Raw genomic sequence first — 27,514 nt, 5'->3', positions numbered from 1 at the left:
TGAACGTCTTCCTTTACATCAAGCTAGTTAACAGTGAGGCTTGACAAGGAAGAAGCTTCAAAGAGTGCAAAGTTCAAACCATTATTCTGCGATTCATCAAGAACACTGAACGGCAGCAAAGTGCAAAGTCTGCAGCTAAATTAAAGGCGTCTATAACGAGTGACAGGTCAGCTGAAGCAATGTTTGTTTCTTTGTCACACCTCTGAGTTCTTGTTCATGTCATTCTGAAGTAGAAACGTAGACACAGCTGACTCTTACCCCATCACTCTGCATCACTCTCAGTTTGAATATTAATGAAGGCTTGTTTCCCTTTAGGAGGGGAGGGGGGCAAGAATAAATTTAACTGCACACAGAATCTCCCACAATGCTTCCACCCTGCCTTTTACCAGCTGTCACCTTTCAGTGTTACTTTATTTCACTGTCTGTTTTCTCCTCGTTCTGTGACCTCTTTCATCTCCTTCACTGTTCTGTCTCTGCTTCTCTTTTCTTTTATCTTCATCCATTCAAGCACCTTTCTCTCTTTCCTCCCCTTTGTCTTGATTTACCTTCTTCTCTGTCTTCTGTGGAGATCTCCGCCTCCCTTTGTGTTCTTTACTCTCTATACATCTGCCCGTTTTCCACAGTTTTCAGCACGAAGATGTGCAAATTTGGTAATGCTAAAGCCGGCGTGCTAAGCAGATGTTTGTGGTGTTTGCTAATTGACTTGCTAATAAAACGCAATGCTGATGGGAAGGTCTGCAAGATACGCAACCATAAATCAAACAATTACAGACGACAAAATTACCAGACAAATTAAAATTCTGAATGAGCTACTTAAAAGAAAAGAAAAGAAAATCACAGCTCATTACATCTACAGCAGCGGTGTCAAACATAAGGCTCGGGAGCCAAGATCGGCCTGGCAAAGGCCATGTCCACACTAACACGCTTTCGTTTGGAAACGCATCTTTGTCTCTCTGTTTTGGCCTCCGTCCACACTGACGTTTTGAAAACGCTCTCCAAAGTGGATACATTTGAAAACGCTGTTTTCGCATTGCAGTGTGGACAGTGAACCCGGAGCCTTTTCGAAAACGATGACACATTTTAGTCATGTGATGCAGTCATGTGACCAATTAAACTAAGATAGTGGAGGGCATTACACAGCAGTTGTTTTGTTTGCGCTTAATTTTGACAGCCCTATCAAAGATTAATATCAGTTTGTACATGCTCCAGATAGCTTTTCTTCAATTTCTTTAATTCTCACTCGCTTTTGCAACTTTGTACTTTTGTGTTACTCGCAGCAACAACTCCACCTCATTGTTAACTCGATGCTTTTCCTCAACATTTTGCTGCGACGTTTCAAAGAGCCGGAAAGTAAATAAACGGCAGACAGAAATGAGACAGGCCGCATTGTCTTGCGTTTCACGCGTGCGCAGCACTGGAACGTAAGCGTTTTCGGCCGTTTCAATGTGAACGCACAACTCTGTGAAAACGACTGAAAACGACAGTGTGGACGCACAGCGTTTTCAGACGAAAACGCCGTTTTCAAATTCATCCGGGCTAGTGTGGACGTAGCCAAAGACTCCAATCTGGCCCCTTGGATAGCTTTGGAAAATGTGAAGGAGGACATTTTGGACTTTTAACTTTTTACAGCTTTTCCTACTGATAAAGACCTCAACTGTGACCATTCATACTCCACTAAAGTAATTAAATGATAGATTATTTTACACATTTAGTTCTTACAGCATAAGCCCAAAAAGAAATCCTGAGAGATTTCTTTCATTTACTACAGGGGCTTTTTCTTTGTCATGATAAAAGTGAGACATACTGTTGAAATTTGGCTTCTTTTTCTTATATCAAGACTGACAGAAAGGGGAGTTTCACTTGTTCGGCTCACATAAGATCAAAGTGGTGCTGCATGTGGCCACCCTTGGTCCACAGCTACATAAAATGTGTGCATCAAGTTTTATGTCAATTGTGATACTACAGTCAGGATAACAGTGGTGGACCACAGGATGCAGACAGATCCTGCCATCCTTAGATCCACACACAACAAGTAACAACAACAAAAAGAGGGAGACCAATGAAGTTGTTTTGCTTAGAAACAGGATTGGATTCACGACAGCCTCTCTTCCTCCTTTTTCCTCCTATTTCACGCTTTAAAAGTCTGACACATCAGAAATGCTGTTTGTGTACCTGTTCCCGCTGAAAGATGTCTCGGAGGTGTTCCAGCCCCAGGCTCTTTAAGAACTGGTTGATGGTCATGTCAAGTAGAGCTGCAGAGAAAAAGTGATGTCAGCAGGGTTTTCACAAGTTTTGACTCGTGGTACAACGGGCGCTCTTGTGCGTTCACCCACCTTCTCCTTCTTTCCTGTCGGAGCCAGTCGCTCCATCTGCGGGACCGGTGGCCCCGGCCACCGTGATGTCACTCAGAGGAGCGGCCAGGTTGTCTATGCTGCTGGCCGCCGACAGGCACGAAGGGGAAGGAGACGGAGAGATGACCACACCCCCTGTCGCTCCTGTGCTCACCACATTGGCACTTACCTAAAAGTAAGAAGGAGAAGGTTTGCTTTGACTTAGTAAGACTTTCTAGAAATTTTCTTTAGTCACCAATTTTGAGTGTTTGAGCTTTCAGCTCTTGAGGTGAATTGAAAAAGCTAGCGACATGGCAACCAGACACCACAGAAAATCAGTGACATTCAGCCACTTGAAGCGACGATGGATGTTGATTGTCTTGATGTGTAGTTACATTTCACGGGAGATGCACGCAAGGTTATGATGTAGGATTTCACAGGGGCTTGCAGTTATGGTGTATCGTAATCAAACTAACTGTGGGACCATTCATTCATCAGAGCGGTGTAGTGTGAAACGTTAGCGAGACATGTCAATTTTTTTGTGGCTCTTTTTTACCGGGCTAAATCACCATGGTAACTTAGACCCACAATCTGTCTGGGAGCAGCTTATGTTGCATGTGTCACTTTAAATTCAGCTCGAAGTGCCTCATTTTCACCAATTCTTTTATTTATATCATGAAGTTACAGCCGAGCAAACTGTTAGTTGCATTGTGAGTGGAATGTGCATGTGATGCATAACACATACATTTTTATAATTGATCCTAAGTAAAGAATCAAGCTGCTAAGTCTCTTTTACCTCTGGAATAGCAGTTACACACACACACACACACACACACACACACACACACACACAGGAACACCTGTTCAGTCAGTAAGAATAATTTCACTTTGATGACGAAAAATAAACTGGTTTTTAAATCTCCTTTGTTTGGCTGTGGGACAGTACGGACAGCTTTAACTGTCCTGTAAATATAACAGCTATAAAGGGGGGAAAAAGCTGCACTGGGAACACACTTTGATATAAAAATAAATAACTGGAACCAAAATGCTTGTTTAACATTTTAGTACTCTTCACCATGGATCTCTTCTCTTATTTATTGTTATAGTTTTATGTTTTTTAATCACCATTTAATCATTATTTCAAAACGTCTCTGATCAGAGCAGGCAGTACTCAAAGGAATTATTTTATGCACGAGGATTGTCACATAATGTGTGAAACATCCCTTTTCTACATGAGCGAGTACAGAGCCTGAAACAAAAAGTGGGCTTAACAGAGAAAGTCGATAACCATCATTGTGATACCCGCCATCTCTGACTGGGGCTTTAGGGTTTCTTGAGCCAGCTAATATAAAGAAAGCCTTCAGTTTAGTGCTGTGAGACACTACAAATATTGGTATTGATCTGATACCAAGGAAATATATTGCTTTTTCCAATACAGATACCAATACTTTTTTACCTATAAAGACAGCTTACATACGAGACAGCTTCTTAATGACCACATTTTAATGAACACTTAATTAATCACTGTGCTTTTTACTTTCCACTATAATTACTCAAGGCAACAAAACACACTTTTCAGTTTTTCATGTGTTATGAAACTGGATTTTTGGAGACCTGGATTGTGAATGTGCCTGTCTCTAATGCACTTTGGGTCACCTTGAGTAACATGTCAGTTACTTTTATCTCTTTAGGGCTCCTGCACAGTATGAAAAAGTGGATAAAAGAATAAAATTGTATCTTTTTTAAATCAGTATTTATATATGCAACATGTTTTGCAGTGGCGTAATTAGCAGAGGAAAAAAAGGCTCATCTACAAACTAAAAAAACAGATTTAAGAAAAAGGGTTTCAGAGAGCAGGTTGGGCAGAGACGATACCCTTCCCTGTTCCTCTGCCATGACAGCTGAGGTGAAACTTGCTTTTCTGTCATAACACTCGTTCGTGGGGTGGAGCAATGGGCACAAGAAGAACTCATTAAATTTTGGTGCAGATCCAGAGCAACTGAAATTGGCAGAGGATGCCCTCTCTGATCGCCCTTCACGTTGCTCACTTTTTTAGTTAATCAGCTTCTATTTAAACGCTGTGCACGGACCTTGTCTGGGTTTGGTAATTAATGTTTGGTTAACTGATTTGCAAATAGAACCTAGATTTTGCACATTTTGGTAATTATGTGACAACATAAATTCATACGCAGCTCTCGAATGAAGACTTCTGTCAGTGAGACGTCTGTTTAAATATGGAAACGTAAAAATGTTCACACATCTGGTCCGTTCGGTGTTTCGTTTAGGTTTAAATCAAAGCACGTTTTTCTTTACATTGAGCTTAAGATTAAAAACTGATATGAATTCTGCTATTAACACTTCATCCGATTCAACACAGAGACAGCATCTGTGCCTATACTGTGTGCAGACACTCACCACAGTGGCCAGTGGTTTTAAACAACTTGGCAGGGCGTCTGGCGGCATGGCATCAATCAAAAGTGCTCTGATGTCATCAGCCTGCAACAAAGACACAACATGTAGACACCTCTGAATTAGTTTTGTATGTTTGTTTGTATTTTTGAACACACTATCTACAGATCACACCAGGTTGTGTTTTTGCAGCAAATCACTGTAGTGCTACACTTTTTCTGGATTTTTTGGCAAATCTATCACTTTATTTTTGAGTATAAGACACTGTCTTTTCTTTTCTTCTGACTGAAATATGCACTTTCTTGTTGTAAGGGCACTTGTGTTTGTATTTTTTTGTGTAATGCCTTGAAAATGACTAAGAAGCTTAACTCAATCATGGTCAGAGGCCACGCTTTGTGAAGTTATCCCAAAGCTAATCTGGACTAAACTAGAAAATGGCACGTGTGACGTTTTCATTACAGGATCAAACTGTCACGAAGCTTCATGAGAGCAAGCCAAATTTTCCAGGCTTTTCCTGGGACTGCTATATCCATTAATGACTTCATCCAATGGTCAATAAATAAACTGAATGCATAGTGTGAGAAGAGCAGCAAATGCCTCCGTTTCCTCTTATCTCTAGCAGAGTTACAAGCCTGTAGATGTCAGCAGCAGTGATGTGCTGTTTTCCAAAGGAGGCTCTCAAACTTTGGTACCTACAGTCAAACAAGGAAACGCGTAAGGAAGCTCATTAGGAAACCTCATTAGGGTGTGAGGAGTTAGAAAGCTGTCTGTTCCACCATCTAAACTTCTGCAAACTCTCCTTATGGCGCTCAACTCTCTGAATAGTTAACCATAACCATCTGAACGTCTATTTAAGTCAATGTGCTGACTCATAAGTATGAAGACTGTTATGGGAAGAAATTAGGACAGATCCCAAAAAAAGTCCCACAAGAAATCCTTTCATACCGTGGCCAAGTCCAGCGGCGTCTGCCCCTCCTGGTTCTTCATAGTGGGATCGGCTCCATGGGCGAGCAACAGCGCGCAGAGCTGAGTCCTCCCTTTCTGGGCCGCTTCGTGCAGGGGAGTAAATGCCCACTTGTCGGTTGCATTGACACACGTGTTGTACTTGATCAGCAGAGCAGCTATGTCCACGTGCTGGACAGAGGAGAGGAAGTAGCGGGGAGACATAAAGAAGAAGAAACAGGAAAGCGGAGGAGAGGAATTAAAACGGTAGAAAATGAGAGCAGATGAGTGAGGAGGTGTCTGGGGGAGGCGAGGGCAGCACGAATAAAAGCATTTAACAAGAGCAAATGTGTGAAGTGTTGCTGAATGAGTGCTACAAAATTAAGATCAGGGGAAAAAAACATGTAAAAACGGATTGCAGGATTGTGTGAAACAGAAAACGTGTGAATTATTAAATCTGTCATGATTTTTCTTTTCCCTCCGGTCCTTCCTCTCCTGCTTTTCCCGCTCGTCTCCCTCATTCCCTCGTCGTCTGTCTACGGCTCGTGTCTTGGTGTCAAACAGAATGTAGCTTGTTTTGCAGTAACAGTCAGGGATGCTTGAGTGTGTATAACTGTTTGTGTGTGCGTTTCCAAAATGCACAGCTCATCAAGCTTTCATGCAAACACGTGTTTCATGACTCTTTTAGCAGAAGACTGCTGACAAGCTACGAGCGCTGTGCCACCAAAGATGAAGGGAAAAAGCACAAATGTAAACCTTCAACAGTCGAATATCCCCCCCATGCTAAAGATGATAGTCATTATTATTGCTGTTTAGGTAAGTACGATCCAGCGTCACAGTTAAATATCACACACTGTGTGCTACACATTTTCTAAACATCCAAAATATGCATACTTGTCAAACTTTACAACAACCTCTTGAGATGATTTTGACTTAATGTGCAGTTGAAAAAAGGTGATAAACTGCAATATATGCAATACTGAGCATATTGCAAAATGTTAAAAATCACAATAAAATCATATAGTAAGTGAAGTATTGTAATAATAGTGTATTTTAAATTTAGTGTATGTAAAACAATATAGTGAAGGGAAGCATATAGAAAGATTATAAGCAACTGAGCTGTTTTATTGATTAAAATACCCAAGTGTGGTTATCTATCAATCTATGTTCATCATGCATTTACACCTTTATCCATGAACGAATTCTAAAAAAGGTTTACGATAAAGATTTTCAATCACTTTTATGCAAAAATTAACTTGATTCATTTCCATCAGTTTTGCGCTTCAAGTATGAAGTAAGTCTTGCTCCTCTAAAAGTCGAATACAATAAATAAAAAAAATAAACAAATGCACTATAAATATACAGCTGGCCTCAAGTATTTAAGTGAGTGAATGTTAAAGGAGATAAAAGACTTTTTAAAGAAACTATGAACAGGTAGCAAAAAAGGCAAGCGTCATGTTTGTGTCTTACCCCATATGAAGCGGCATTGTGTAACGGTATCAGCCCTCCTTTGTCCTGCGCATTCACATCGGCTCCATGCTCCAGCAGATACTCGGCTACCTCCAAGTTGTTATAGCCGGCTAGAGAGCGCCACAGGCGACGATTCCACGCAGCAGGACAGAAAGAAAGATGAGTGAGGAAGATATAAAAACGCAGTCAGCTAATGAGAGAAGACAAAATAATGATAAAGACAGAGTGAATGTCAGCCTACGTTCACGGCAGTGGGACGGCACATATAATCATCTTTTCCTTTTACAAGAAAGTACATCAACACAGAGGGTGCGTGGGCGTGTGTCTAAGTGGTCAGATTTATTCAGACCTTTAAAGTGTTTTCCAGCAGTTTCTTAACTTCTGAAGTGCCAGTCATGCAGCAAAACCTCCTCTATTTAAATATACTGCATCATCACGCAGCAAGAAGTGTGTTTATATATATATTAAGACACAAAAAATCCATAATAGAAAGGAGAAACAGGAAGCAGTTTTTGGTCTTTAAACTTTCCTGACACAATTATGCACATTTTAGGGCACCAAATTGAACAAAAGCAGGATAAAAGCAACCTCTAAAGTATGACCCATAATGTAAAAGAGTTAAACAAAACTAAATGCTCATTTTCAGCCTTGAGTTTGCATCTATAATGTGTTTTCATAATTCAGGACATGGTTTGTACTAAAAGGTGAAATTTTAATGTAAATTTATGGATGATTAGATCAGCGTGAATCTCATTAGGCATTTGTGTGTGTGTGTTTATCCCCATGAGGGGCTTTAGCAGGATGGTGTATCAGCTGTTATCTCTGAAACTGATGTCACAATGATTGCACACCTTGAATATATACATAATAGTTTGTCTGCCTTTAAGGGGACAAACGCTGTCTGTGCTATCAAGACTTTAAAAACCGTATTATGCGAGTAATGTAATACGAGGTCATTGTAGGTCAACTGCTCGAGCTAGTTGTGCTATCAAAATGTGGTGTTTCGCTCTACCGATAAAATTAAGACGTAATTATAGATAAAAAGGTTTAAAAAAAAAAAAAGTGTGTGGGCTGGGCGGCTTTTTTACCTGCAAGGTGCAGAGGAGTCGAGTTGCGTCCCTGCGTGTCCCGACAGTTAATGTTGTCGGGGCTGCATAACTTTTGAACCCTAGCCAGGCAGCCTTTCTTAGCAGCGTCCAGCAGCGCCGCGTCTCCTCTGAGCAGGTCCTGGATGTCCGTGTCCCCGTCCTTCACCAGGTCCAGAGGCGTGTTGCCGTCCCTGTTCTTCTTAGTGGGGTCTGCTCCGTGCTGGAGAGAGGAGGCCATAAAAGGGGGAGTTACACAAGGAAAAGAAAGATGGGGAAAAATACGGGCAGATATGTTCTAGAGATATTTATCAGATGTGTGGAAGTGCACGCCGACATCATTAAACAAGACGGCGGCTGCAGTCGGGGGCAGGATGAATGTTGGAGGCTGTGTGGTTAATCAATGACAGGTCATTTTAATACAGTGCACGCTCGCCCTTTAATTCGTTCTGGCAAGTGATTTCTAAGGAAATGAGCAGCATGTTTGGAACGGAGATATTAATTTGTCACATTGTATCTGGGCAAACTCACGGCTAAGGATGAAGATATTTATAACGTACGCTTGGTTGCCATGACACTGAGTGCAGACAACCCCCCACCCCATCATCATGAGAGGACAATTGGCAATTGTCATTTTTTTAAGTATACCCTGATTTAGGGCTGGGCGATATATCAAAAATTTATCGCTACCGAAATTTATGACTCTCATCGACGTCATTTTGCCCATGTCGGTAAATTCAGTATTTAAAAAAAAAGAAAAGGCATGTGCAGGTTGGCGATGTTCATGTCCCTTTAAGACGCTGTGCTATGTTACACACTTGACGGGGTGGAGTCACATGACTCTACTACCTGTAACAAGACGAGACACGGGTGAACAAATGGAGGACGATTTAAATGTTGAAGCAGCAGCGACGGAGGTAGAGCTGGTGGAGGAGGAAGAGGAGACGCTTGTTAACAAAAAAAATGCATCAGCAATCGTTTGGCAACATTTTGGATTCAACAAGGATGATATTGATCAAAATATTGTTAAATGTAAACTCTGCAAAAAGACTGTTGCGTCAAGTCAAGGTAACACAACCAACCTCTTCCGCCACCTGCAGCACAACCATGTGATTCAATTCGAAGACATAAAAAAAAGCTCAAAGCGAGAAGAGAGTAGGAGGACCAGCAAAAACGTCTTCCTCCACCAGGCAGCGGTCAATGACCGAAGCATTTGCTAGTACTCAACTATATGAGCGAACTTCAAAAAGATGGCAAGAAATCACAAATGCTATAGGCTACCACATAGCAAAAGACATGGCTCCTATTGCTACAGTGGAACGTAACGGGTTCAGACACTTCATGAAAATAACTGACAAGAGATACGAACTCCCATCACGAAAATATTTTTCAAAAACTATCATTCCCAGCATGTACAGCACAGAGAGGGAAAAGATTGCTGCTGAATTGAGATACGTTAAGCACGTTGCAGCCACATCCGATCTCTGGTCCAGCCGTACAATGGAGCTGTATATTAGTCTCACAGTTCATTACATCGACAACAAATGGGAGCTGCGTACCAGAGTGCTCGAGACGGCCTATTTTCCATCTGATCACACGGGGGAGATGGTTGGACAGGGGTTGAGAGCGATGCTGTCTGCATGGGACATCAGTGAAGAGGACCTTGTTGCTATAACAACTGACAACGGCCCAAATATTGTGAAAGCTGTCAAGCTCAATAAATGGACACGGGTGCAATGTTTTGGGCACAGGCTGCACCTGGCAATCGGTAAGTGTGTACATCTTAATATATTTGGGTGGTGACATCTGGTGTGTTTTAAAGTGACTTTAATTCTGTGCGTCATATTCAAAATTGAAAGTATTAATGTTTGAATAATGTTTGAGGAAAATCCACTAGATTGGTGGAGAAAGCATCAAGTAAACTTTCCCACTCTAAGTAACGTTGCAAAAAAGTATCTTTGCATCCCAGCCACCAGCTCCCCATCCGAGCGGGTTTTCAGTTCTGGAGGAAACATTGTGACATGCCTCAGATCCTGCCTGAAACCTGACATGGTCAATATGCTTGTGTTTCTTAGCAAGAACCTGGAGTAAACACTACTCAGGTAAACATCTACAACAGTAGTTTGATTGAACCGCTCAGAATACCAAGTCTGCTGCTGCCCCTTTTTGAAGTGCCCTGTTCAAGCCCTGCCTAATTTTAACTATCAGTGTTCTATTGAAGTTTTTTGCAAACAGCACTATTTAATGTTTTTGTTTAAGAGTTTATAGTTTTCACTAGTCACATGGCAGTGCTTAGTATTTATTATAGTTTTTTCTGTGTTCAATTGACATTTGTGTTTGTGACATTATTTGTTTACAAGTTATAGTACCTCAAGGCCTTAGCAGAGATAGGCCTTTGTCCATGATGGCATTACATTTGCACAATCATTGTTTACTTTGTGAATAGCCAATGTGAAACATATTTATTATTAAACTATTTTGTTTACAAGGGATGCACATTTTTTAGAGAGCATGGTTACATATTGTATCCTACACTTTTTATTTTGTTCAGTTAATAAATCTTAACCACTAAAAGTACTTACTACTATTGTCTTCATTTATTTTCAGTGACATTTTACAGTCCTTTAAAGTGGTAATAATATAATTGCAAAGAATAGGTCTAGGGGGAATAATATTATCAAAATAACTGGAGGAACTATGATGCCTGCCACAGCCCCATCAAATGAAAAACAAAACAAAAACGTTTGTTTTTTTTGGCACTTGGGGTGGTTTATCGTTATCGAGGTTAACTGCTCAATTTATCGTGATATTGATTTTAGGCCATATCGCCCAGCCCTACCCTGATTATTAAAGAAAACACTGGAAAAAACCTTGTTTGTTTGATGGGCAAATAAATGGAAAAATCTGATCCATCTCCAATAAAAAGCTGTTAAAGCTCACAACAAAGACAGCAAAATAGATAAGAAATGTAGAGGATTTAAGTCTCATGACAACACCACAATTAAAAGACTGAATACTGCTATACTGATTAGATACTTTTCTTTTACATGGACATTAAACAAACAAGAAGAAACAGTCCTCCACACTCTGAACAATCTGAACCCGCTGGAAGCGTTTCACTTAGACGAGTAAGAAATGATGACAAGTGACGAGTGAGAAGAGGATGGATGAAGGTAATTCACCGGAGAGCAGAAGAGAGGAGGTGGAAACGAAAGGGAGGTAGAGAGAGGTGAGGACAGGACACCCAGTGAAGTGGAAAACACCACATACCCCGGGGGACGAGGGGAAAGCAGACATTTTCATCGCTCAGCTGTCTCCTAGGTTGTGGCTCAACTTGTCATTTCATTGTAAGTTTTGAAATCCGCTCATTAAAATTGGATGTTGTGGGACCACTCCCCTGGGTATCCACTGCTGGTCTGAAACGGTCCTTTATAGAAATCTCTCTCATGGCTCTCTATCCCTCTATTCAAAGTAGTCTGAACCTTTCCCTCTCATGAGGTTTTTTTCTCTCCTGCTCCTCAATTTCCATTATCTCTTCACTGCTGTCACTCACTCACACTCTCGTGAAAATTAGACTAGAAATAATTGGGGACATTTACATAGATACAAAAAGGGAAAAAAGATAGTCGACCTTTCAAGAACCATTATCTTTCTCATAGGAAATGCAATTTACAATTTTTCGTATCTGCTTACAAATGAAACGCTATACTAGCAGCTTATTGAAGCTCCAGTGTTCTCAAAAATGTCCAAAAACAAGCTCATTTTAGCAGGTGTGATTTTAACAAGTTGATCGCCACGGTGTAGTCTGCTAACAGGCTCAGATTGGGACATCGAATGAAATCAACTGAGCATTTAAAGTAAAATGTTGCTGGCTACATTATTACAAGTCCTTGAAGGTAAAATTGGAATTACAGCATCCAATATATGTCTGGATTTGTATGAAATATTAACTTTATTGTGTAGCTACAGGAACATTTAGAAGATTTTTTTCGTAGTTTTTTTTTCGTGAAGGCTTGGCTTAATTAAGCCACCAAAAGCTCCTGGCAAGAATCTGCTTGGTAGTCTTTGTAGACCCATGTTAAAGCACATCACACAAGTCAGAAAAGACAAAGAGCTTCTTTTAAGTGAAGTTAAATTAACTCTGAAAGAACAACAGAAACTGTTGTCTGCAGCTACTGTCTGTGATTCTTATCTCTGTTTCTTTGCCTTGTTATTTAACATCATTGTCACTGAACTTTCCAACCAATTATTATACTACCCAGTACCCCAAATAGCTAATCAGCCAATCACATGGCAGCTACTCACTACATTTAGGCATGTACACATGGTTACGACGACCTGCTGAGGTTCAAACCAGCATCAGAGTGGGGAAGAAAGGTGATTTTGAGCGTGACATGGGTGCTGGTGCCAGACAGACTGGTCTGAATATTTCAGAAACTGCTGACCCACTGGGATTTTTCTCTTTAACAACCATCTCTATGGTTTACAGTGAATGGTCCAAAAATAGAAAATATCCAGTCAATTACCTGGACGGAAATGCTTTGTCGATACCAGAGTTCAGAGGGAAATGGCCAGACTGCTTTGAGCTGGCATAAAAGGCAACACTTACTTAAAATAACCATTCATTACAGCTAAAGTATGCAGAGGAGCGTTGAACCTTCAATGCAAGTGTCTCCTGACAGTTGAGGCTAAAACTGAGGCTATGGTTGGCACAGTTTTACCAAAATTGGATGATAGAGGAAAAAACAAGACTGCCTGATCAGATAAGTCTCAATTTCTTCTGTGACATTCAGATTGTAGGAACAGAATTTGGCATATACAACATCAAAGCAGAAATCCATCCATTCTTATATCAACAGTTCAGGCTGGTGATTTAATTGCGTGGAGGGATATTTTTTGGTGCTTTCACATTCTGACTTAAAATCCATTGAACAACCCAAGGTCAGAGGAACAGCTCTCCAGCTTCAGACATGTGACCCGAGGCTACAAATACTTGGTTTATTACAAAAGCAATCACGACTGAACAAGAGGACATCCTTAAAGAACTCAAATATCATCAAAGGAAACTCCAAGCATAAAAATGTCACAGCCTGACTGACAGTTGGTCTTTTCCAAAATGATGTTGCATATTAGCATCAGACCTTCATAACTCACTCGAGTTCACAAACTGCATGCCAAGTGCTAATGAAGTAGATTATACTTAAATTGAGCTGAAATTCATTATCCTCTCACACGTCTTCACCAACAACGATGATGCTAATGTGCATTTTGCATGTCTTACAAGACCCATTCCTCAGAAACTATCTGGGTACAGGGAGGATGCAGCGGAGTTTTAATTTGAGCAAAAATCCTGCACAAAAGCAGGATAATAGAAAGTTAACAACAAACAGAGAAGACAACGGAAAAATCTAGTGTTGAACTCCACAACAGAGAACAATCACATCCCGAGGCCTCGGCAGATTAACACCAAAGTGCGGGAACACTGTCTTACTTCTGTGCACAAGTGTGTTAAAGGGAGAGTCGAGAGTACTAACGTGTGTAAACAAGAAACGCAACAACATGCTGAAATTCGCCACTATGAGAATGCTTCTAACCAGAGTGGGAAAAACAATACGAACCTCCTACAATCAATCATCCGTTTGTGTGTCTCTAACCTCTGCCTCCAAAGCCAAAGACCAACCATGAGATCAGGGGGAAAAAAAGAAAGAAGTGTGGCCTGAGGGAGATGCTGTATCTCTGAACTCCATTTGCTTTTTGAGCTGACTGGGATTTGTCTACACACGAGTCTGTGCGAGGCTTCACACTTACAAGTGAGAAAAGCATTTCATTTGGTGCTGCATATCTAATAATGAGTCTAACGATAAAAGCAACAGCCTTTAATAAGCCGTAAAGAAAGCCTCACTTTAATATATATAGCGAGAAAAACCCCCAACAAAACATCTCTGCTGAAGAAGAAAAAAGCCTCCATCACTGAATTTACACCAGACAAAAAAAAAGAACAATCACTTCTAATAAACTCCCACAAAGACAAAAGAAAACCTTATGGTGGCTGAACACAAATAAAGCTGCTGAAGCAGATGGTGTTCCTGGACATGTGCTGATCAACTGCAGCAGCACTGGTCTTAAACATCTTTACCTGGAGCTAGAGCTGCACAGCAGATGGAAAATTGAGTGAAAACAGCATAAAGTTTCTTTGTGCTTTAAGCTCAGGACGGCTTCAAATCTCAACTCACAATTCCAATAATGACATTGAAGAGCACTGAAAGTGTTCAACTGGTGTGTGATATAGAATTTCTTTCTGTATTCTGTAACCTGCAGCTCAATTACTGCAGTTTTTCCTTCACTTTCTTCTTTCATGCTATTTTTTTTTTGGTATGTTGCCCTCATTAGTAAGGAGAAGTGTGGGGAGCAGAGGAATGAGGTGCAGTAAACATTGGGCTGGCTGGAAATAATCAAAAACTCTCTATTGATGCCTCTGCCCCCTGACCTGCTGGCCCAAGGTTTTTCCATTTAATTCGCAACTCATCCTCAGTCAAGTGAAGCTGTGAACTGCTAAAGGTCTGAACTATTGTGACGTAATATCAGTGTGTAAGAATACTTCAGCATTATCACAGTTTTATGAGCAAAGCAGCCTCTATAATTTGGCCCTAAAAACACAAGAGTGTAGACTGGTTTGGACTCTTAATCAGCAGACCACAGAGTGACCAGCTAGTGGCTAAGAACTCAATCCTCTGCTTTCCCTAATTTCAAGCAAAAGGAGCACCACAGGGAAGCGTTCTGGGTCTTCTTTCCTTCTCATACAGGGCTTAAATCTGCAGATTATGCAGCTGAGAAAGGATCAAATTGTTGGCTCCCCAAAGCCTGGGAAAGTAAAGTGCCGTTTCTCATACTTTTTTCCCTTAGTATTCACATTTAATGCTCGGTGGTAAAAGTAAACATCTTTTTTTTCTCCATTGCTTGTTTTGCTGGACACCAAACACAAAAACATTTCATAAACTGATACAGTGGGGCAAAAAAGTATTTAGTCAGCCACCGATTGTGCAAGTTCCCCCACTTAAAATGATGACAGAGGTCAGTAATTTGCACCAGAGGTACACTTCAACTGTGAGAGACAGAATGTGAAAAAAAAATCCATGAATCCACATGGTAGGATTTGTAAAGAATTTATTCGTAAATCAGGGTGGAAAATAAGTATTTGGTCACCTCAAACAAGGAAAATCTCTGGCTCTCACAGACCTGTAACGTCTTCTGTAAGAAGCTTTTCTGTCCCCCACTCGTTACCTGTATGAATGGCACCTGTTTGAACTCATCATGTGTATAAAAGACACCTGTCCACAGCCTCAAACAGTCAGACTCCAAACTCCGCCATGGCCAAGACCAAAGAGCTTTCGAAGGACACCAGGAAAAGTATTGTAGACCTGCACCAGACTGGGAAGAGTGAATCTACAATAGGCAAGCAGCTTGGTGTGAAAAAATCAACTGTGGGAGCAATCATCAGAAAATGGAAGAAATACAAGACCACTGATAATCTCCCTCGATCTGGGGCTCCACGCAAGATCTCATCCCGTGGGGTCAAAATGATCATGAGAACGGTGAGCTTTGATCCCAGAACCACACGGGGGGACCTGGTGAATGACCTGCAGAGAGCTGGGACCAAAGTAACAAAGGTCACCATCAGTAACACACTACAACGGCAGGGAATCAAATCCCGCAGTGCCAGACGTGTTCCGCTGCTGAAGCCAGTGCATGTCCAGGCCCGTCTGAGGTTTGCCAGAGAGCACATGGATGATACAGCAGAGGATTGGGAGAATGTCATGTGGTCAGATGAAACCAAAGTAGAACTTTTTGGTATAAACTCAACTCGTCGTGTTTGGAGGAAGAAGAATACTGAGTTGCATCCCAAGAACACCATACCTACTGTGAAGCATGGGGGTGGAAACATCATGCTATGGGGCTGTTTTTCTGCCAAGGGGACAGGACGACTGATCCGTGTTAAGGACAGAATGAATGGGGCCATGTATCGTGAGATTTTGAGCCAAAACCTCCTTCCATCAGTGAGAACTTTGAAGATGAAACCAGGCTGGGTCTTCCAACATGACAATGATCCAAAACACACCGCCCGGGCAACAAAGGAGTGGCTCCGTAAGAAGCATTTGAAAGTCCTGGAGTGGCCTAGCCAGTCTCCAGACCTCAACCCCATAGAAAATCTGTGGCGGGAGTTGAAAGTCCGTGTTGCTCGGCGACAGCCCCAAAACATCACTGCTCTCGAGAAGATCTGCATGGAGGAATGGGCCAAAATACCAGCTACTGTGTGTGCAAACCTGGTAAAGACCTATAGTAAACGTTTGACCTCTGTTATTGCCAACAAAGGTTATGTTACAAAGTATTGAGTTGTATTTTTGTTATTGACCAAATACTTATTTTCCACCCTGATTTACGAATAAATTCTTTACAAATCCTACCATGTGGATTCATGGATTTTTTTTCCACATTCTGTCTCTCACAGTTGAAGTGTACCTCTGGTGCAAATTACTGACCTCTGTCATCATTTTAGGTGGGGGAACTTGCACAATCGGTGGCTGATTAAATACTTTTTTGCCCCACTGTATATGGAGAAGCGCTCATTCTTCTGGAACCAGATAATTTGAACTTTTTTGTTAGATTAATTACTTAAACAAGTTTTTATTGCAAGCGAGGTCAGTTTATTCAATATAATGCAAACCGATAAATGCCACCGCCCCAAGGAAGGAAATCATTCACCATTTCTCACACTGCACCAGGCAGTGCATATTTAGTCTGCACCTCTCTGTACTCCTGCACAGCCAGACCGACAAGCTAATTTCTCCCCAGAGCTGTCACCTTCCCTAATACTCCACACAACAGCCACTCCCCTCCACCATCACTGATACCTCTGCTGCACTGTCGCACCTCTTAGTCCCAAAGTTTTCAGTGAACACTGCTGTGTATCAGTTTCACAGCCTGACCACGACAATCTTACACTTCTTTTGTGTTTTACGCTGCTGTCTGCTCACACAACTGTGTCACTACCTCGTACAAGCTGTGTAGGACGTTTATCTCATAATTCATTGTTTTCTTTTCCATTTATTTTTAATCATCCTTTAATACTCCTAAGTACATCTGTTACAAACTACTTTATACAGTCAATATGTAATTATGAATAAAGTAATGAATTTCTCTTGTTTTTCCGTGTGCTGCGTTTACCGTGTGTGTGTGTGTGTGTGTGTGTGTGTGTGTGTGAATTCAACTGTGTTCATCTAATAATTTATGCTGCCCCATATGGCAACGGCAAAGTGGTGACGTAACCTCGTCTGGAGGTGTTTGTGATAGGAAAAACAAAAATGCATTCAGCTGTGAAACTGCAACATTTCACAGGATTCATTTAGCCTCAAAGAGATGTGACAATTCAGTGTTACACAACAGATATTTTCAGCTTTGTAATTGGATTGGTCGGAGTTGATCCCGGCCGGGTTCAAAACTCGCACAGAGCACAAGTCATACCTTTCAGTGAGTGTTTGCACCCAATTTTCCAAATGCCAATCCCGGAAAAACCTCGGCTCCATAACGTTGATTTGTACATGCTGACTTACACCCATTATTCACAAGGCATTCACAGCACCAGATGCCATTAATTGCATTAGTAACAGATGTGCTATCATTTCATTGCCAGCTCTTGCTTCCGTAGACATGACTGATTTCTGAGTTTCGCTGAGCCCCGGCTCACCGCGTCTTGTAAACACTGTTTGGTGAACTTGTCTGGAGAAGGATAAAGTGCTTGTTTACAGAACATTAAAGCTGCATCAAAAATTAAATATTTCTATCCCACAGGCTTCAGTATGAAAAGGAGCAATGTGAGGTCACAGCAAATGGCACAATTAAGCCCTTCTCAGACATGGTATGTGTCACAGAAGTGGCATTCGGTCATTAAGAAATTAATGGCTCATGGCTTCATTCAGACATACCCATGGGAGAAAGTGACGGAGAGAGCTGCGGCACTCGTATGATTATTGCAACTCGAGGGCAAGCCGTTTTGCACTTGTGCCAACGACCATTCACTGGATAAACACTCCTGAACATTTAGTTCTCTCAACGGGTCTGTTGATGTTGCATTCGGGCTCAGAGAGTTGGATTTCTTTTCACATGGGCCATAAATATCAGAAACCTGACATCCAATGAGATCCAATGAAGATCTTACCACGCTTGGTGGTTCTGGAGGCGATTTCCTCCTCTAATTCAAACTTGGTGCAAAAACACTGGGCTGTCTTATCTTAAACTGAGTCTGCTTTAAATATATAGGAACATCAGCATGGTGTTAAGAAAGAGACAAACCTTAAGCAGCAGTTTGCAGATCTCGTATTTGCCCTTCGCTGCAGCTTCATGGAGCGGCGTAAACTTCCACAAGTCTGCCACGTTGACCGAGGCTCCGTGTCTGACCAGCAGCTCGGCCACCTCAAAGTGACCGTACGAACAGGCGTTATGAAGGGGAACCAGACCGCTGCAGAGGGAGACAGTCATTTTACTCCACGACTTTATTCCAAGACTCTCTGATGGGTGCCGGAAACGAACTTGGCTCAAAATTACACCAAAGTCACACCCCAACACAAGTGTCTCACCCTTTGTCCTTGGCGTGCACGTCCGCCCCATGGTGCAGGAGATACTCCACCACGGACACTCTGTTGTAGCCGGCAGCGAAGTGAAGAGGGGTAGAGTGCCGTCCCTCCAGATCTCTGCAATTCACATTCTGAGCCGTACACAGGGACTGCAGAGACACGCGGAGGAAAAAGAAGATTAAAATAATTCCAAGTCAAATTAAAGCTGCAAGCAGCGTTATGAGGGCCCTCGCACCCCCGGCGCGTCGAGTCACGCCCAACACCTAAAACCAGCACCTCCGATCTGATGTCACATTGATGGAATTCATGCATTTAACCACCAGCTAACATTTCAACTCATTCATTCGTGATTAGTTAGTTCTTCCACTAGGTGGCGCTCTAACCATTATGTACAAATGGCATAACAAACACTTCCGAGCTCGAGTCTCATCACACCTGAGACGTTTGGGAGAGATTGGACATTGTGTTTTTGAGTGACAGCAGATTACTGCTTTTTGGCGAGTGATTCAAACTCTAAGTGCCACCATAACCACCCCGTTTCACTGAACGTAAAAAGCTTCGCAATTTAACATCACAAAGGTCTTTAGATTCCACACACAGGAGATCGCATCAATCTGATGAAATCCCTTTGAGGAGTTCGTCAAAGAACGGTGCCTGGAAAGAGGGGAAAATGTTGCCAAAATTGCACATTAATTTTAAAATGGCTGACTTCCTGTTGGATTTGGGATATTGCTCCAAGAGACTTTTTTGTACATCTTGATATCTCCTATAAGCTTACCAGGTTTCAGAATCATACATAGAACACAGAGCAGGGGCTGTGGTTTTGAAATTTTGTAGGGGGCGCTGTGGAGCAATTTCGCGCTATTCAATGAAAATGATCACATGCCAACAAAGCCTTAATCCATTTGGAGGTGTGTGCCAAATTTCAAGCCTCTATAAACTTGCCAAGACCCTCAAAAGCCACTTCATCTTTCATGTTGAACAGCGTTGCCACCAGGGTGCGCTGTTCAGTTTAAACTCACAATTTTTGCACTGAGGCATCACGAGGGACTGATGGTGATATTCACCGCTTTTGAGGTGGCCAAGATGAACCTGTGAAAATCAGTACAACAAAATTAAAGCCATGACATTTCCTGTTGCCACTAGGTGGCGCTGTCCGTATTTCCGACAATGGGCACATCAATCTGTTCAGGGCGGGTCTGATATCATGCCTGTAAAGTTTGGTACTGATCAGACTGGATTTCATTGAGTTATACTAATTTGTTTCTTCATGGCGTGACATCAAAGTTCGCCATGCTGCTGGGGTCACACCCTTTTGCAAAAACTCACAGTTTTCACTGTAACCCAAGACCAACTCCTTAAGGCTTTCCTGGAGAAATTTGAGGCTGCAGATGTCACCCATCACTATACTGTACCCCAAAGTGTAAAACATGACATTTCCTGTTCCCGCTAGGTGGCGCTGTCCTTGAGGTCAAATATGGCAGTTGAAATATGTTCAGGGGTGGAGCCTTATCATATGTCTTGACTTTGGTCAAGGTCAGAAAATGTATGACAAAATGAGAGGCAATAAGATTTTCATGGCGAGTCATCGAAATTCGCCATGGCGCCACGGCCTCATAGTATTGTGAAAACTCAAAAGCTCCGCAATTTAACATGGCACAAGGGTGTAGTTGACACTGTCCAAATTTGAAGGTTATGAAATGAAACCCCAAGGAGGAGTTCGCAAAAGTTCGAGGCATGGAAATGGCAAAATTAGAGCCAAAATGTCACCTTCTCTTCCAAATGGCGGACTTCCTGTTGGGTTTGCGTCAATGGGCCCACAGACTTTTTTGTTCGTCTTGGCATGATACACATGTGTGCCAAATTTCATACATGTAGCTCAAACGATGTGGTCGTAGGGCTGCATTTAACAAGGCATAGGTGGCGCTCTAGAGCCATTTCCCAGTGCTCATATGTAAAACCATTAAAATACAAAATTTTTCACCAGACCTGGCATGTGTGCAAAATTTCATGAGTTTTTGAGCATGTTTAGGCCCTCAAAAAGGCCCTTGTTTCGCCTGAATAATAATAATAATAATAATAATAATAATAATAATAATAATAATAATAATAAGAAACGGAGCAGATACAATAGGGCCTTCGCACTCTCGGTGCTCGGGCCCTAATTAAGGTGCAGCTCAAAACCAACCAGGATTTCTTTTGATCTTATTCCATTTTTTATTTATTCATGATTTTTTTTAAGATTAAATGATTTCAAGAGGTTTCACAGAAATATTCATTGTTAAATTTTCTAGTACGACAGCAGGAATGTTTCCACAACCATTAGATAGAATTCCATGAGTTTTTGTGCATGTATGAGTCCTGTAAAAACAATTATAAAAACTCAGGTATTACTTAATTTCATATTATCTAATTTTATTCTTTTTGCCTGAGAATTTAGTTAATGATCGTTACAAAACTAAAGATGCTCCCCAGATGCACGAGTCTTGTAACTGTCTCTAGTTGCGCCGTGATTGGTCCAACAGAAACGTTATGTTAACATGATGTGCGAAACAGACAGAAAAAGGAACTGAAAAAAAATGGTATGTGGAATTTTGGATTAGCAATAAAAACACACTGTATACTTCCGGCTAATTGCGAATAATGCTAAAAAACCTTATAATATCAATATTACTGTGTGTCTGTTCACAGTGGGTAATGCTGCTACTTTTGTTCTTTGCTGTGATTTCAAACTCAATTACACCTTAGTTCAGCAGTAAAGATGGGCTTGGTGGGGGGCTTATTTTACAGGTTTCTTCTACTATCTTGACATCTTATTTTACAGGAGATAAATTTAAATCCTGCTGGCACTAAATTCCACATTAAACTTCTCTTCAGAAGTTTTTTTTTTTTTTTATTAGCCCCTTGAGCAGATCACGAATTCTACAAAACACGAAAAGCATGAAATAAATGTGAAAACCTGGTTAGCACACAGGAACACAGTTTAAAGAGTGGGCGATTGGTGGATTGATTCATTGGTTCCTCAAGAGAAAATATAAAATTTATTCATATTCTACATTTTATTATCAATCGGGTTATTTTGAACCTATGAAAATCGAGAGACTTTGTATGATTTTTTTTTTAAACTCCTGGAAAAACAAATTGTTCAAAGCTTGAAATCTTGAAAATGGTGTCACTGCCCAAATGTTTTTGGGCTTATTCTATTTATTGTAGTATCAACAAAACTCATTCTCAAATATTTCCTCTTTTTTTTTTAATGTTCCTGCCATTCTGAAAAATTAATATAATATATAATAAATCGAATGCTTGATTAAGTTTGGGTTCTGATTATAAAACCTGAGCTCACAACCAACAATTACTGCCAACATGCCTCAAATCTTCATCACATAGATGAAACAAGGTGCTCGAAACAGATTTTGGTCCATACTGATCAGATAATATCACACAGGTGCTAAGAATTATATCCCCCACACCATTATACTATCATCATAAGGCTGAGCCACTCATATAAGGATAGATGGATCCATGTTTTCATGTTGAGACTCATCAGACCGTTCTGTTGTCCAATTTTGGTGATCCTGGGTCCACTGTATCCTCAGTTTAGCTGACAGGAGTGGCACCCAGTGTGGTCTTCTGCTGTTGTGTACCATGTGCTTCGAAGTCTGACTACTTGTGCTTTCACAGATGCTCTTCTGCATAACTCAGTTGTAAAAATTAGTTACTGCTACCTTCCAATCAGCTCAAAACAGCCTGGTCTCCTCCAACATCAAAAAGGTATTTTGACCCAGAGAACTGCCAACCGTTTCTTAAATACTCAGACAAATGCTCAGAATCACTTAAATCACCTTGTTTTGCCATGCTGATGCTTGATTTGAACTTAAAAAGATTCTCTTGACCATGTCTATGTGCCTAAATGCATGCCATGTGATTGGCTGATTAGATTAGAGTTAATGAGCAGTTAAAAAGTTACAAGTAAATACAGGTTATTCATATGGCACTTGAAGAAAAGTGCTCTGAAATATAAAATTAGATATAACAATTAATCAGATTGTCGTATTTGTCGGACTAAGATGCTCTTAAATCTGGGAGTAATCTGGGTCCTAAACTCCATAAACTTCAGGTCAAACGAACACTGCAGCATCACTAAGAGTTAAAAACTGTCTAAATTCTTTCATCTTTAATAAAACGATCAGCATTGCTGCTTTACCAGGTGTAACTATAAAGTTTAACTTCCAGGCATCCATGAAAACAAAATGTATTACATTTAACGGAGTTAGAAGCTAGCAGGAAGCTAGCGGAAGTTAGCTCGCTAGTTTCGCTAGTTACCTAAACATGATATTGCATGTTCTGACTGAGAGATTTCTGAAAAAAATCAAACGTACAGCTCTGCTATCACTTCCAACATAAATGAAGACAGGAAACTAAACAGCAGTGACGTTTGTAGGGTTACTGAAGTTGGGCTAGCTGGTATATAATTATGTGCTACGTGATCGCTAGCAACACAGCTATGTTAGCATAACATAAACAGTGAAGCTGGAGGACAAACACTAACACTTTTCCACTTATAAAAGTTAACGTTAAGGTTCCTCATGGTTAGAGACAAATGCAATCGCATGGCAGGATGCTGTAAAAGGACCAAACTTCAGTCAGGAGAACAACTGAGATAATCCATCCACAATACGAGGTTAGTCATTAATATACTGCAACAACATGGGAATAGAGCAGCTGCCAGAGAATTCAACATTAATGAATCAATGGTACAGAAGTGGAGGAAGCAAGAAGAATGAGTTTAATAAAGTTTGATTTATCTGACTGCTTTGTTTCGCTTAATGTGCCTTATAATCCCGTGCACCTTATGGTCCAAAAAATACGTACTGCACACTGCAGTTTAATGTTGCAAAGCACCTCTTTTTAACTTCAGTGGATATTATACATGGTTATGCTCAGGATATGTCAGCCCATTTCTACTGGAAATGCCTTTTGGTTAAACTTTCAGCAAGGAATTTGCATTTGCACTGTTACATTTTATAAAGCTTTAATGTACATAAAAACCAGCTTCTTGTTTAAGTGAAAATAAATGGAAGGTTGTCTTTTTGCGCTAGTAATGTTGTGGAGTTGTATTTTGTCTCGCATCAATTATAACGTCAGTTATATCGTTATCGCAAATTTTCAAATATATATCGTGATAAATATTTTTGGCCATATCGCCCTGCTCTAGTAGGCACAGTATGAAGATAGGTGGACAAGTAGGTTGATTGATCCTTGCATTTGCCATATTTACACTGACCAGAGGCTATATATAAAAGCAAAGCTGCAGCGTACCTATGTCATTTGACAGTCAAATTGCCACCCTGCAGCAACTATGTCAGTATTTGTGGAGAGTTTCTAGGTGCTCAGACTGTGAATGAATAGGAAGACGGCAACAGATCTGTTATTTATCACTTAATCACCATATTATTACAGAGTGCCAACTTGACCCCATTTAATCCCAGACTGATGGCAGACTGACTCCACATCCATTTTTTCACAATTCACAATTCTGATGTACTGATGTTGTTTGGAAGATGGCAGCCGACTGCAAACGGTCACAGTCCTGGTCCTCATCTTCGAAGCAACCATCTCAAGCACGATTGCAGTCACAATAACTTTGGTCATGCTACAGTCTCCAGCATTTTCCTGTGATTGCAGCATAACACCCCACAGGCAACAATGTCAAATTGTCATTTTCAAAGTGTCATCTACCTTGACAGTGTCCAGGTCACCGGCTTTAGCAGCTTCGAGAAGTCTGTAGTCTACATCCGAGTTTCTCACTGGGACGTTCTCTACAGCAGCAAACACAGAAGAATCATGAAGACAGCAAAAACAGCCTTCACATGCTTTGGAAGAACATTAATGAAAGGCTGACTGTAACACAACAACATAAAGCTGGCGTTATCCTGCCGTTATTCACTTCATCCTACGTACGCACGTCAATTTACGGCCATGTTTAATGGAAGACATTGTGCACTTTAGGACGGCCGTTTCGAAAAGCTTCCAGGTGACATTTGTAAGACTTATTTTTGTTGTTTTGCTTGTTCTTTGATAATTGCAATGCAGTGCAAACCAACAGGAAACAAAAGTAACATATTAGGCCTTTATGAGAGTGTGTGTCTACTGGTTGCTGCAGATAAACCGACTGTGGTGACACAGCTGCTACAATTAAGGCAGCTACAGATGCCGTATTCAATTCACTCGCTGTCATTTAAAAGACAAATCAGTAGTTATGCATAGGGCTAGAGGATGAGATACAACATAAATCTAGATTTCCAGAGTTGCCTCAGAAGCAACTAAACACACAATATTTTCTATGAGATAACCGTGTGCTGTGAATCTTCATTGGTCGTGCAGTCATTGTCAGTTTAAAGAAAAGCTTTAGACCATTTTTTGTCCCAATTTCCTCCACTCGGTGAAATCAGAAGCTTTACATTCTTCGAATTTCTGCTTTTTTTGCTTTGTCCTTGCTTTCATTTCATTTAAAATGTGTAAGCTCGACCTGTAATTGAAACAGGCCTGTGAAGCCAAGTTTGAATGTTACAATTACAGATTAGAATTGACAATTTTTGCTTTTTATCTGCTGCAGAGATGACTGTAAGATTATTATTCCATTATTCCATCTTAAATCACTGCAGGTGTTCTCCTTTCACTTATGGTCCAAAATGTGGAGGTATAAAATTATATATAGCTTCATATATCAAAAAAAAATTCCAGACATTTATTAATTATTATTATTACTTAAAACGAAAAAACTGGAAAATATACTTTTTTGTTGTTTTTAAATGTATCAGCCTGAAATTACAGATATTGATTCAAATTTATGACGGAAAAGTCCAGTGAAAATTTCAGGCTTTTATCGTAATTTGACTTACTTATGTTAAAATACTGCCTCATATTCCAATATGCGAGAAAAGGCCTGAAGGTATGTGGACAGGCCCTTTTGATACACATTTCAAAGCAATCATAATATGTCCAGAGTTTGGACCGTAGTATATTTTATGGAAAATAAGTAGAGCAGAAAAATTTCTAAAGATTTGATGACGAATCAGAGACGTTCAGCAGTGCAAGCCCCACTTTCAGGTAGGCTAATTCACCCCAAACCGGGTCTTTACAAAGGTTCTTAGTGCCTGTGGAAAATTCCTGCTTTAAGGGGACTCGAGTACTTATGTAATAACTGATGGATTTCGTGTCCAGCTTAATATAAAGAATGTGGAGCTGTACAGACCAATAAGTGGTTTGGTCTAGTTTTATTTGTGGGCTTTAATTCTTTCCCCGATGAAGACGACATCTGACAACTTCTTCTGTATCCATAAAGATGAGCTTTGGTAGTTCAGAATACATCAATAAAGATGTGCTTTGACGAATATTGGAATATTTTTCAGTTTTCCCAAATGTAGCTGCACAAGCAGAGCCCATCCTGACTAAATCCTGATGCAGTCATTTTGTTCTATAAGCAAGCCTGAAATATGAATGAAACCACTGAGTTCAGAAAAGAGCTTCAAGGGTTAGGCCCCCATTAAAAACTGATTTCCTTTAACCTGGAAACCCTGGAGTTAGATACCGTGATGCCAAGTTTCTTCCAGATCTGAGCAGGTGAGTTGGCTCACTCTGCGTTAAAATCTGCGCCTTCAGTCTGAAAATATCAATATTGGCCTTCACAAAAACAATTCCAGTTAATCCCACTATTTGCAACTGGTGCATAGCAACCAAAACACATCACCTACGCTTCTACACGCACAGCCACCCACCCACTCAGCAGCCCCCACAGAAACAAACGGGTGGCCTACCGTTGAGTATTTGCTGAACAGCTTCGTTTCCCATTTGAGCAGCGGTGAAGCCCTGCAGCGACACCAGCGAGGCGTCTGCCCCGTATCCTAGCAACAGCCTACAGGTCTGAAGGTGGCCTGCCAACGCCGCACGATGCAATGCCGTCTGACCCAGTGTGTCCAGGGCATTCACCTGCAAGAACAAAGACCTCAGAATAATGATTCAGAAAGGACGTCTGCAGTTACAGTCATTCAAAAAAATATCTGAATCTGTAATTTTATGACTCTCCTATTACTGATGAAGTGCTTACTAATAATAATGTTCCAAATAAGGTCAGCTCGTTTCCAAATGAGACACTAATAAACAACTGTACGTTAACCTCATCTCACAAAAGGTCCAGAAAAATATACAAAAACAAGACTTTTTTTGGTTTAATTATTGAAATATGTAAACAAATATGATAATGTTGACACAATTATGTGACAAGCCTCAGCACAACTGAATAACAAAACATGCCACAACAACCTTGGATCTTATTTGTGGGATTCAGGGTGAAATAATAAAGGGTGCAATATTATTCTGTGCATTGCAACAGAGTCAGTTGTATGAAAATGAGAAACTATTCATAGATAAAAATGTTTTTGAGCAATACAGCAAATCAAGGTGCATCATCACACTGATGCACACAAATATACCATTGAGCGCCTTGATTGTAGAGCATTCTCACAGTGACGCAACCACAAGTGCTGCTTAAAATCCAGTTCTTTCTCCAAACTGAATTCACAATGTATGACTGCTGAATAAAAATGCCATCTTTAGAAAAATACCATTGTTTTGAGGGTCTCACACC

The 27,514-nt window shown here is 40.8% G+C and overlaps 1 protein-coding gene across 3 annotated transcripts in view; it reads right to left on the bottom strand.

Moving 5' to 3' along the window:
- Nucleotides 1-27,514, bottom strand: part of LOC309709875 (poly [ADP-ribose] polymerase tankyrase-1) — a 109,308-nt gene that overhangs the window by 10,526 nt on the left and 71,268 nt on the right. For all 3 annotated transcript variants that reach the window (XM_082538779.1, XM_082538780.1, XM_082538781.1), the window contains 10 exons: nucleotides 26,685-26,856; nucleotides 24,607-24,686; nucleotides 18,868-19,013; nucleotides 18,584-18,749; nucleotides 8,240-8,459; nucleotides 7,152-7,261; nucleotides 5,685-5,873; nucleotides 4,746-4,826; nucleotides 2,334-2,520; nucleotides 2,173-2,252 (listed from right to left, as the gene is read on the bottom strand). In XM_082538779.1, coding sequence (XP_082394905.1) covers nucleotides 2,173-2,252; nucleotides 2,334-2,520; nucleotides 4,746-4,826; nucleotides 5,685-5,873; nucleotides 7,152-7,261; nucleotides 8,240-8,459; nucleotides 18,584-18,749; nucleotides 18,868-19,013; nucleotides 24,607-24,686; nucleotides 26,685-26,856 — 1,431 coding nt within the window. The remainder of the gene's footprint in view (nucleotides 1-2,172; nucleotides 2,253-2,333; nucleotides 2,521-4,745; nucleotides 4,827-5,684; nucleotides 5,874-7,151; nucleotides 7,262-8,239; nucleotides 8,460-18,583; nucleotides 18,750-18,867; nucleotides 19,014-24,606; nucleotides 24,687-26,684; nucleotides 26,857-27,514) is intronic.

The sequence above is a fragment of the Aulonocara stuartgranti genome, assembly GCF_965226115.1.
Source record: "Aulonocara stuartgranti genome assembly, chromosome: 7".
Classification (NCBI taxonomy): domain Eukaryota; kingdom Metazoa; phylum Chordata; class Actinopteri; order Cichliformes; family Cichlidae; genus Aulonocara; species Aulonocara stuartgranti.
This window is presented reverse-complemented; position numbering and strand designations above follow the sequence as displayed.